This window comes from Ammospiza caudacuta, chromosome 24 (assembly GCF_027887145.1).
Source record: "Ammospiza caudacuta isolate bAmmCau1 chromosome 24, bAmmCau1.pri, whole genome shotgun sequence".
Taxonomy (NCBI): domain Eukaryota; kingdom Metazoa; phylum Chordata; class Aves; order Passeriformes; family Passerellidae; genus Ammospiza; species Ammospiza caudacuta.
In genome coordinates, this window is record NC_080616.1 from 6,414,874 (window position 1) to 6,427,015 (window position 12,142).

General features: G+C 56.4%; 1 protein-coding gene across 1 annotated transcript; it reads left to right on the plus strand.

Moving 5' to 3' along the window:
* The first annotated feature begins 2,421 nt into the window (after nucleotides 1-2,421).
* On the plus strand, nucleotides 2,422-11,378 carry PGC (progastricsin). The gene is made up of 9 exons (XM_058819235.1): nucleotides 2,422-2,477; nucleotides 4,405-4,558; nucleotides 5,134-5,251; nucleotides 6,556-6,674; nucleotides 7,361-7,560; nucleotides 8,339-8,461; nucleotides 8,575-8,719; nucleotides 9,508-9,606; nucleotides 11,226-11,378. Exons 1-9 carry the CDS (start codon nucleotides 2,422-2,424, stop codon nucleotides 11,376-11,378), a joined length of 1,167 nt encoding a protein of 388 aa, XP_058675218.1.
* Nucleotides 11,379-12,142: the final 764 nt, after the last annotated feature.

Sequence of the window (12,142 nt, forward strand, 5' to 3'; positions counted from 1 at the left end):
CACAGGAAAAAGAGGAACCTTTATTTCGATGTGAGGGAAGCTGTTCCTGTGTGCTGTGACCTCTGTTTTGGAAACAAAGCACCAAAAGCAGCTCGTGAAGGATCCCAGTGCTTGTGTGGGTTCATAAACACAGCTGCTCTGGGGGCAGAGAATGCCAGCCTGGTTTGGGTTGGAAGAAAATTAAAAATTATCTGAATCCACCCCTGCCACGGGCAGGGACACCTCCCACTGTCCCAGATTGCTCCAAGCCCCATCCAGCCTGGCCTGGGACAATTCCAGGGATCCAGGGGCAGCCACCAGCCCCTTCCACCCTCACAGGGAAGAATTCCTTCCAATATCCAACCTGAATTTCCTCTCTTTCAGCCTGAACCCCTTCCCCTTGTCTCTCTCTCCGGTTCCTGGTGAGCAGCCCCCTTCCAGCTCCTTGCAGCCCCTCCAGGTCCTGGAAGGGGCCGTGAGGAATCCCCAGAACCTCCCCTGCTCCATCTCCCAGGGGTTTGGGCGCTGCAGAATCCCAGGAAATCTCCTGGTGGAGAGGTGGAACTCCCTGAGCTGGAGCTGGGCCACCCAGCCAACGCAGAAGAGAAACTGAAAGCAAAGCAGAGGGAATGCCCAGAGCCTGGCCCCGAGGGAAATCCTGGGTGTGAGATCCCTGCTCTGTGTGGGCATCCCCACATCTCTGCTGCTGGAATCCCCAAACCCTGCTGGAAACCCCAAATCCTGCTGGAATCCCCAAATCCTGATGGAATCCCCAAATCCTGCTGGAAACCCCAAAGCCTGCTGGAATCCCCAAATCCTGATGGAATCCCCAAATCCTGCTGGAAACCCCAAACCCTGCTGGAAACCCCAAATCCTACAGGAAACTCCAAATTGTGCTGGAAACCCCAAATCCTGCTGGAAACCCCAAATCCTACAGGAAACCCCAAACCCTGCTGGAATCCCCAAATCCTGCTGGAAACCCCAAATCCTGCTGGAAACCCCAAACCCTGCTGGAATCCCCAAATCCTGCTGGAAACCACAAATCGTGCTGGAAACTCCAAATCCTGCTGGAAACGCCAAATCCTGCTGGAACCCCCAAACCCTGCTGGAACCCCCAAACCCTGCTGGAAACCCCAAATCCATAATTCCTGCTGCAGCAAATCCCTCAGGTGTCTTCTCCAAGAGCTGTCTTGCTTGGATTTGGGATGCAAGCAGTGGAAAATATCTGGGTAACGGCCCCTTTGCTGGGAAATATTTTGGTTATCACCAAAAAAGCTTTGGTTTGTTTGCTAGAAAATATTTAGATGGTGACCAAACCCAACTGGGGGATTTCTGTCCAAATAGTGAAAGCAGGAGCAGGTAGGACAGCTCTGGGGAACACCTCGGAGCAAAGCGGAGAAGGAACCTGAGGACCATCTTGGAGGGAATGAGAGGAGGAATCTGGGACCACCTTGGAGGAAACAAGAGGAGGAACCTGGAGAACATCACTGAAAAAGGAAGAGAAGGAACCTGAGGATCACCTTGGAGGAGATGAGAGGGGGAACCTGGGGACCATCCTGAAAAAACAGAGAGAGGAACCTGGGGACCACCTTGAAGGAAATGAGAGAAGGAACCTGGAGAACATCACTGAAAAATGAAGAGAAGGAACCTTGGAGAAATGAGGGAGAACCTGGGGATCTCCTTGGAGGAAATGAGAGAAGGAACCTGAGGACCATCTTGGAGGGAATGAGAGGAAAAACTTGGGACCACGTTGGAGGAAACAAGAGGAGGAACCTGGAGAACATCATGGAAAAGGCAAGAGAAGGAACCTGAGGACCACCCTGGAGGAAACAAGAGAAGAACCTGGGGATCTCCTTGGAGGAAATGAAAGAAGGAACCTGAGGACCATCCTGGAGGAAACAAGAGAAGAACCTGGGGATCTCCTTGGAGGAAATGAGAGAAAGAATAGGAGAACATCATTGAAAAAGGAAGAGAAGGAACCTGGAGACCATCCTGGAGGGAATGAGAGGAGGAACTGGGGACCGTCCTGGAGGGAATGAGAGCAGGAACTGGGGACCGTCCTGGAGGACACCACAGGAGGACCCTGCTGTTCTCCATCTCCTCGCCCGTGCCCTCCCCGCCTCCATCCCTCTCTCCACGGGCGGAAGGCGAGCAGACCAAAGCCTTTCCCGAGCACCGAGTCCCTTTGTCCCGCTGCCAGGGCTGGCGAGCAGCTCCGGGGATTTTGGCCAGCGCGGCCCGGACACAGCGCGGTGACGTCGGGTCCCCGGTCCCCGATAAGAGCTGCCCCTTATCTCTCGCTGCCCTTTGATGGGGCCGATCCCGCAGCGTCCCGGGGCACAAAGCCGCCCTTGAGGCCGGCCCGGATCAGAGCCGGCGCTGCCTCCCGGGATAAAAGCGCAGCCCCGGCGGGCTCTGCCCCTCCCGAGGGCTGCGAGCACCATGAGGTGGCTGCCGGTGGTGCTGGCGTGGCTGCAGCTGGCCCAGGGCGCCGTCAGGTGGGTGACAGGGACAGAGGGGACGGCGAGATGGTGGGAGCGAGGAGGATGCGCGGGGGGCACGGAGCGGGGCAGATCCTGGGGGATGGAGAGATCCTGAGAGAGCATAGAGAGATCCTGGGGTATGGAGAGATCCTGGGAGAGCATAGAGAGATCCTGGGGTATGGAGAGATCCTGGGAGAGCATAGAGAGATCCTGGGGGATGGAGAGATCCTGGGCATGGAGGGATCCTGGGCATGGAGGGATCCTGGGCATGGAGAGATCCTGGGCATGGAGGGATCCTGGGGGATGGAGAGATCCTGGGCATAGAGAGATCCTGGGAGAGCATAGAGAGATCCTGGGGTATGGAGAGATCCTGAGAGAGCATAGAGAGATCCTGGGGGATGGAGAGATCCTGGGAGAGCATAGAGAGATCCTGGGGGATGGAGAGATCCTGGGAGAGCATAGAGAGATCCTGGGGGATGGAGAGATCCTGGGGGATGGAGAGATCCTGGGCATGGAGGGATCCTGGGCATGGAGGGATCCTGGGCATGGAGAGATCCTGGGCATAGAGAGATCCTGGGAGAGCATAGAGAGATCCTGGGGGATGGAGAGATCCTGGGCATAGAGAGATCCTGGGAGAGCATAGAGAGATCCTGGGCATGAAGAGCAGATTCTGGGCATGGAGAGACCCTGGGAGAGTATGGAGAGATCCTGGGGCAGGGAGAGATCCTGGGGCAGGGAGAGCAGATTCTGGACAACGAGAGATCCTGGGGCAGGGAGAGATCCTGGGAGAACATGGAGATATCCTGGGCATGGAGAGATAGGGGACATGGGGAGCAGAGTCTGGGCATGGAGAGACCCTGGGAGAGCATAGAGAGATCCTGGGGGATGGAGAGATCCTGGGGCAGGGAGAGATCCTGGGGCAGGGAGAGATCCTGGGGGATGGAGAGATCCTGGGGCAGGGAGAGATCCTGGGGCAGGGAGAGATCCTGGGGGATGGAGAGATCCTGGGCATGGAGGGATCCTGGGGCAGGGAGAGATCCTGGGGCAGGGAGAGCAGATTCTGGACAACGAGAGATCCTGGGGCATGGAGACATCCTGGGAGAACATGGAGATATCCTGGGCATGGAGAGATATGGGACATGGGGAGCAGAGTCTGGGCAGGGAGAGATCCTGGGATGTGGAGAGATCCTGGGGGATGGAGAGATCCTGGGCATGAAGAGCAGCTCGTGGGCATGGAGAGATCCTGGGAGAGCATGGAGAGATCCTGGGCATGGAGAGATATGGGACATGGGGAGCAGAGTCTGGGCAGGGAGAGATCCTGGGGATGGAGAGCAGATTCTGGGAATGGAGAGATGCTGGGATGTGGAGAGATCCTGGGAGAGCGTGGAGAGATCCTGGAGGATGGAGAGATCCTGGGACAGGGAGAGATTCTGGACATGGGGAGCAGATCCTGGGAATGGAGAGATGCTGGGAGAACATGGAGACATCCTGGGCATGGAGAGATCTTGGGAGAACATCCTGGGATATGGAGAGATCCTGGGACAGGGAGAGATCTTGGGATGTGGAGAGCAGATTCTGGACAACGAGAGATCCTGGGCATGGAGAGAGATCCTGAACATGGAGGGATCCTGGGAGAGCATGGAGACATTCTGGGCATGGAGAGCAGATCCTGGGCATGGAGAGCAGATCCTGGGCATGGAGGGATCCTGGGATGTGGAGAGCAGCTCCTGGACATGGAGAGCAGCTCCTGGGATGTGGAGAGCAGTTTTTGGGGTCACGGAGAGCTCTTGGGATGTTGAGAGCAGTTCCTGGGGATCTGCAGAGCTCCTGGACATGGAGAGTGCCTGTCGTGTCTCAAAGGAGCCCAGAGACCAAGCCCTTTGAAAATGCTGAAATCTTCTTTCCTGCTGTGCTCTGCTGTGCTCTGCCTCTGCCTGTGCAGGATCAGCCTGAAGAAAGGCCTGTCCATCCGGGACCAGATGAGGGCAGCTGGGGTGCTGGATGATTTCCTGAAGCACATCAAATACGATCCGGTGAAGAAATTCCAGCCCAGCCAGGGCTCCGTGGTGAGGGAGCCCATAGCCAACCACCTGGATGTGAGTGCCCTCCCTGCCCGTCCTTCCTCCCTCAGCAACCTGGGCACCCCTGAACCTCCAGCAGTGAGAAACTGCTTTATCCCCACCCTTAAATTGCTTTTTCCCCACCCTTAAACTACTTTTCCCCCCACCCTTAAATTTCTTTTTTCCCCACCCTTAAATTTATTTTTTCCCCACCCTTAAATTGATTTTTTCCCCCACCCTTAAATTGATTTTTTCCCCACCCTTAAATTGATTTTTTCCCCACCCCTAAATTGTTCTCCCCCCACTCCTAAATTGATTTTTTACCCACCTTTAAATTGCTTTTTTACCCACTATTAAATTGCTTTTCCCCCCACCCTTAAGTTGCTTTTTCCCCCCGCTTTTTAACTTCTGGTTTGAACCCCAAGGAAGTTTACCCCCAGCCACAAAGAGCCAGGCTTTTCCGTACAAAACAAACCCACAATAATGATTTAATATTTCATTTTTTGGGGGAGTAGGGGCAGGATAAAGGCTCAGCCTGGCTGGGGGATGCCAGAGGGGAACCTGCTCTGTCCCTGATCCCCTGGCCAATGAAAATTCCCTTTTTTTCCCAGTCCTCCTACTTTGGGGAGATCAGCATTGGGGAGCCCCCCCAGAAGTTCCTGGTGCTCTTTGACACCGGCTCCTCCAACCTGTGGGTGCCCTCCACGGACTGCAAGAGTCCTGCTTGCTGTGAGTAGCCCGGGATGCTGTGAGCAGGGACGTTCCTGCTGCTAGGAGTAATTAGTGCTCACTAATCAGTGCCAATTATCCCAGCACTGCAGGGCTCAATGCGTTTCTGAGCACCCCAAAATGGGTTTAGGTGCCACATCCTTGTCCCTGTTCTTCCCCTGTCACCCTGGGGACATCACGATGCCAAAAACGTGACCCTGGGGTGCTGATCTGGGATTGCTGTGGCTTTCTTGGGGAGTTCAGAGCCCTCAATTCCTCCCAGCCATCTTCTGGGTGCTCCCTGGCCATTCCTGGCAATCCCACCGATGGAGCATCCAGCAGTGAAATCCCACTGCAGAACAGGACCTCATTCCTGGGAATTATCCCAAGGAGCATCAAGCAGTGAAATCCCATTGATGGACCACCCAGAAATGAAATCCCACTGCAGCACAGGACCCGATCCCCAGGAATTATCCTAAGGCACCATCCAGCTCCCTTAGGATAATTCCAGGGGATCAGGTGAAATCCCAGGTGAAACCCCATGGCAGAACAGGACTTGCTCCTTGAGAATCACCCCAAGGAGCACCAAGCAGTGAAATCCCACTGCAGAACAGGACCTCATTCCTGGGAATTATCCCAAGGAGCATCAAGCAGTGAAATCCCATTGATGGACCACCCAGAAATGAAATCCCATTGATGGACCACCCAGAAATGAAATCCCACTGCAGCACAGGACCCGATCCCCAGGAATTATCCTAAGGCACCATCCAGCTCCCTTAGGATAATTCCAGGGGATCAGGTGAAATCCCAGGTGAAACCCCATGGCAGAACAGGACTTGCTCCTTGAGAATCACCCCAAGGAGCACCAAGCAGTGAATTCCCACTGCAGAACAGGACCTGATTCCTGGGAATTATCCCAGGGAGGTTCCAGCAGTGAAATCCCACTAATGGGGCACTCAGAAATGAAATCCCCCTGCAGAACAGGACCTGATTCCTGGGAATTATCTCAGGGAGGTTCCAGCAGTGAAATCCCACTAATGGGGCACTCAGAAATGAAATCCCTCTGCAGAACAGGACCTGATCCCCAGGAATTATCCCAGGGAGGTTTAAAAATCCCATGGCAGAACAGGACCTGCTCCTTGGGAATCACCTCGGGGAGCACCAAGCAGTGAAATCCCACTGATGCAGCACCCAGAAATGAAATCCCACTGCAGAACAGGACCTGATCCCTTGGGAATCACCCCAAGGAGCACCCAGCAGTGAAATTCCTCCTCATGGCATTTCACTGCCCATGCCCAGGGCTTTCCCTCTTCTTCCTCCCCCAGTCAACCACGCCAAGTTCCAGCCCAGCGCCTCGGCCACCTTCACGCCCAGGGGCCAGTCCTACAACGTGTCCTACGGCAGCGGCTCCGTCACCATCGTGCTGGGCTCCGACACGCTCAGGGTGAGTGCCCAGGGCCAGGTTTGTGGAGAGCTGGGTGGTTGGGGTGAGTGTGTTGGGCAGCAGTCATAGGAGGTTAATGAGCAGGAGGAAGATGATGAGGGATGTTAAAATGAGGGTTCATTTGTGTCCTTTTTTGTCTAGGGGCGTTATCGGTTGTTTTGTGACTAGGTTGGTAAACTGTCACAGACGTCTTTTCATGAAAAATCCTTTCCTTAGGATTTTTCCTCCTGAGAAGCTGAGAGGCCTCAGGAACAAAATGTAAACACTGATTATGTGCTGTTGTGAGATGCAACAGGTGCATCTGTGATTGGTTTCATAGAGTTGTTTGTAATTAATGGCCAATCACAGTCAGCTGGCTCGAGCTCTCTGTCCAAGCCAAAAACCTTTGTTATCATTCCTTTCTATTCTTAGCTTAGCCAGCCTTCTGAAGAAACCTTTTTTCTATTCTATTTTAGCATAGTTTCAATGTAATATATATCATAAAATAATAAATCAAGCCTTCTGAAACATGGAGTCATATCTTCCTCTCTTCCTCATCCAAGAACTCCTGCGACAAACCCAGTCACCAGCTGGCCTTTGGCTGGGTTTTACCCCAATTCCTGTTTTTTTCCCCAGTTTTCCCCTCTGCCTGGTGCTGTTGGCCCCTTGGGAGCAGCAGCCTCCCCTCAGATCCCCTTTCCCCGCAGATCCAGAGCATCACAGTGACCCAGCAGGAGCTGGGGCTGAGCCAGGAGGAGCCCACGCAGCCGTTCTACTTCGCGGCCTTCGATGGCATCCTGGGCATGGCCTTCCCCTCGCTGGCCGTGGGGGGCATGGCCACGGCCCTGGGGGGCATGCTGGAGCAGAACCAGCTGGCCGAGCCCGTCTTCAGCTTCTACTTCTCACGGTGAGAGCCCTGCAGGGTGCTGTGAGTGTCCTGGTGTGCCCTGCATGTCGTGGTGTCCCCTGATCTCATGTCCCGGTGTCCCCTGTCTGCATGTCGTGGTGTCCCCTGATCTCATGTCCTGGTCCCCTGCATGTCCTGGTGTCCCCATCCCTCATGTCCTGCTGTCCTCTATCTGCACATCTTGGTGTCCCCTGCCCGCATGTTGTGGTGTCCCCTACTTTCACATCCTCATGTCCTGGTGTCCCCTGCGTGTTGTGGTGTCCCCTGCCCTCATGTCATGATGTCCCCTATGTGCACATCCTGCTGTCCCCTGCCCTCATGTCCAGGTGTCCCCTGCTTGCACATCCTGGTGTCCCCTGCCTGCATGTCACAGTGTTCCCTGCCCTCACATCTTGGCGTCCCCATCCCTCACGTCCTGGTGTCCCCTATCTGCACGTCCTGGTGTCCCATGCCCTCATGTCATCATGTGCCCTGCACATCCTGGTGTCCCTCACCTCCTGGTGTCCCCTGACTGCACATCTTGGTGTCCCTCACATCCTGGTGTCCCCTGACTGCACATCCTGGTGTCCCTCACCTCCTGGTGTCCCCTGACTGCACATCCTGGTGTCCCTCACATCCTGGTGTCCCCTGACTGCACATCCTGGTGTCCCTCACCTCCTGGTGTCCCCATCCCTCACATCCTGCTGTCCCCTGCCCGTCCCCCTGGGGGTTCCTCGGGCACTCCCCCCTCTCCATCCCACGTTGACCACAGGGCTCTCCTGGCTCTGTTTCCTCACAGCCAGCCCACCTACGACTACGGGGGCGAGCTCCTCCTGGGGGGTGTGGACCCCCAGCTCTTCCAGGGGGACATCATCTGGGCACCGGTGACACAGAGGCTCTACTGGCAGGTGGCACTTGAGGAGTGAGTGGTGTTTGCACCTCTGGCCATCACACCCTGCTCTGCAGGGCTCCAGGCTCGATGCTTGGGGTTTAAGGGTGCCCAAAGCCACGTCCTTGTCCCCATTGTCCTGCCAGGGTTGCCATCGGGCAGTCAGTGACCGGCTGGTGCAGCCAGGGCTGCCAGGCCATCGTGGACACGGGGACATTCCTGCTGACCGTGCCCCAGGAGTACATAGAGAGCATCCTGGAGGCCCTGGGAGCCCAGGAGACCAGCTATGGGGTGAGTGTGGGGGTTTTGGGGGGTCTGGAGCAGTGGGGAGCCTGCGTGGGAGTCAGAGCCCTGGGTTTGACCAGGTCCTACAAAAACTCAGGTGGCACCTGCAGGAAAAGGGACTGCAGGGGGACATCAGGCTGAGAAAGGTGGGGATGCTCAGCCTGGAGAAGAGAACATTGTGTGGGAACCTCACAGCCCATTCCAGGATCTGAAGGGGCTACAGGGAAGCCAGAGAGGGACTTGGGACAAAGGTCTGGAGTGACAGGGGAAGGGGAGATGGGTTCAGAGTGAAAGAGAGGAAATTTAGGGTTGATCCAGGGAAGGAATTCCTCCCTGTGAGGGTGCGGAGGGGCTGGGGTGATGTCCCAGAGCAGCTGTGGCTGTGCCATCCCTGGCAGTGTCCCAGGCCAGGCTGGAGCACCCTGGGGCAGTGGGAGGTGTGGGACCCATGGTGGCGCTGGATGGGCTTTGAGGTCCCTCCAACCCAAACCATTCCAGGATTCCATGGGCAGGTTTAGATGAGATTTTGGGAAGAAATCTTAGGAGAGGGGCTGCGATGGAATTCCCAGAGCAGCTGTGGCTGCCCCTGGACCCCTGGCAGTGTCCCAGGCCAGGCTGGAGCCCCCTGGGGACAGTGGCAGGTGTCCCTGCCATGGCAGGGGTGGCACCGGGTGATTTAAATTCCCTTCCCACCCAAACCACTCCACGATTCCGTGGTGTGGCGCTGCCAGGGGTGGGGTGTTTGCCCCCGCCGCGTCCCCTGGCTGCCATGAGCCCTGTCCCTGTCCCCTCAGTACGCTGTGGACTGCAGTGACACCCAGAGCATGCCCCAACTCACCTTCGGCATCGGCGGCGCTCGGCTCGCGCTCCCCCCGAGCGCCTTCGTCCTCAACGTACGTGTGGGGTCTGTGGGGTCCAGGCCAAAATTCCACAGGGTTCCATGGGTACTGGGATCCATCCCCAGGGTTCCCAGGGTACCAGGAACATCCCCAGGGTTCCTGAGAGTTCCTGAGGCACTGGGAACATCCTGAGAGTTCCCCAGGGTTCCACGGGGACTGGGAACACCTCCTGGCACTGGGAACATCCCAAGGGTTCCTGAGAATTTCCCAGGTACCAGGAGCATCCTGAGGGTTCCTGAGAGTTCCCCGGGGTTCCCTGGGTACCAGGGGCATCCCAAGAGTTCCTGAGAGTTCCTGAGGCACTGGGAACATCCTGAGAATTCCTGAGGGTTCCCCAGGTACCGGGAACATCCCAAGTGTTCTCCAGGCACTGGGAACATCCTGAGAGTTCCTGAGAGTTCCTCAGGTATTGGGAACATCCTGAGAGCTCCCCAGGGTCCCCGAGGTACCGGGGACATCCCCAGGCACTGGGGACATCCCAAGAGTTCCTGAGAGTTCCTGAGGCACTGGGAACATCCTGAGAATTCCTGAGGGTTCCCCAGGCACCAGGAATATCCCGAGAGTTCCTGAGAGTTCCTGAGGCACCGGGAACATCCTGAGAGTTCCCAAGAGTTCCCAAGGCACCAGGAACATCCCGAGGCACCAGGAACCTCCCAGGAGTTCCTGAGGGTTCCCCGGGTACCTGGGGAGAGTTCCCAAGAGTTCCCAAGGCACTGAGAACATCCCCAGAGTTCCCAAGAGTTCCCAAGTCATCAGGAACATTCCGAGGCATGGGAAGATCCTGAGAGTTCCTGAGGGTTCCCCAGGTACTGGGAGCATCCCAAGGGTTCTCCAGGCACTGGGAAAATCCTGAGAGTTCCAGAGAGTTCCCTGGGTACCAGGAACATCCTGAGAGTTCCTGAGTGCTCCTCAGGCACCGGGAACATCCCCAGAGTTCCCAAGAGTTCCCAAGTCACCAGGAACATCCTGAGGCACCAGGAACATCCTGAGAATTCCCAAGAGTTCCCAAGTCACCAGGAACATCCTGAGGCACCAGGAACATCCTGAGAATTCCCAAGAGTTCCTGAGGCACCGGGAACATCCTGAGGCACCGGGAACATCCTGAGGCACCAGGAACATCCTGAGAATTCCCAAGAGTTCCTGAGGCACCGGGAACATCTTGAGCCTTCCTGAGGCACCAGGAACATCCCGAGCGTTGCCGAGGCCCCGGGAACATCCTGAGAGCTCCCAAGAGTTCCCCAGATATTGGGAACACCCCAAGCATTCCCAAGAGTTCCTGAGGCACTGGGAACACCCCAAGAATTCCCGAGGCACTGGGAACATCCCAAGCATTCCCAAGAGTTCCCCAGATATTGGGAACACCCCAAGCATTCCCAAGAGTTCCTGAGCCACTGGGAACACCCCAAGCATTCCCGAGGCACTGGGAACATTCTGAAAATTCCCAAGAGTTCCCCAGTCACTGGGAACACCCCGAGAGTTGCCCAGGCACTGGGAACTTCTCAAGCTTTCCCGAGGCACCAGGAACGTCCCAAGCATTCCCGAGGCCCCGGGAAGATCCCGTAGCTCCCTCTGTGCTGCTGTCGGTGCTGACCCCCCGTTATTCCCCCCTCCAGAGCAATGGCTACTGCACCCTGGCCATCGAGGCCACCTACCTGCCCTCCCAGGACGGGCAGCCCCTCTGGATCCTGGGAAACATTTTCCTGAAGGAGTTTTACACCGTCTTCGACATGGCCAACAACCGCGTGGGCTTCGCGCCCTCGGCCTAGAGGAAGCAAATTCCAGCCCCTCTCCCGGCCCCACAGCATTCCCAGGGACGTTTCTGCTCCTTTCCATCCCCATCCCTCGGGATTTGTGTGCCCACGGACCCTGTAACAAATAAACTCTGCCATCCAAAATGATCTCTGAGCTCCTGGGTTTGTGGGGAGCAGCTTGAGGGGTTCCCTGGCTCACAATTCCCTTTTCCAGCAAGGTAAGTGCTGGGATAGCTCCAGGGATGGGATTCCATCCCCATCCCTCGGGATTTGTGTGTCTGTGTGCCCATGGATTCTGTAACAAATAAACCCTGCCATCCCAAATGGTCTCTGAGCTTCTGGGTTTGTGGGGAGCAGCTTGAGGGGTTCCCTGGTTCACAATTCCCTTTTCCAGCAAGGTAAGTGCTGGGATGAGCTCCAGACCCTGGGATTAATCCCCAGGGATGGGATTCCATCCCCATCCCTTGGGATTTGTGTGTCTGTGTGCCCACGGATCCTGTAACAACTAAACCCTGCCATCCCAGATGGTCTCTGAGCTCCTGGGTCCCCTGGCTCACAATTCCTGAGGGGTTCCCTGGCTCACAATTCCCATTTCCAGCAAGGTAAGTGCTGGGATGAGCTCCAAGCCCTAGGATAAATCCCCAGTCCCCACCTCCAACCCTCGGGAAGCCTCAGAGTGGAAGCCCCTGAGCCTCCCTGCAGCTGGAGGAGCTTTGCCAAAGCCCTGTGGTGTATCAAGGTGGGATCCTGAGGCTGTGAGGTGAGTCAGGACACCCAAA

What these genes read in the sequence shown, in the direction of transcription:
- PGC (XM_058819235.1), top strand. Translation starts at nt 2,422, where the DNA reads ATGAGGTGGCTGCCGGTGGTGCTGGCGTGGCTGCAGCTGGCCCAGGGC. An exon ending in TTCAGCTTCTACTTCTCACG is followed by an intron (nt 7,561 to 8,338) that starts GTGAGAGCCCTG and finishes GTTTCCTCACAG; the next exon opens with CCAGCCCACCTACGACTACG. An exon ending in TGGCAGGTGGCACTTGAGGA is followed by an intron (nt 8,462 to 8,574) that starts GTGAGTGGTGTT and finishes TTGTCCTGCCAG; the next exon opens with GGTTGCCATCGGGCAGTCAG.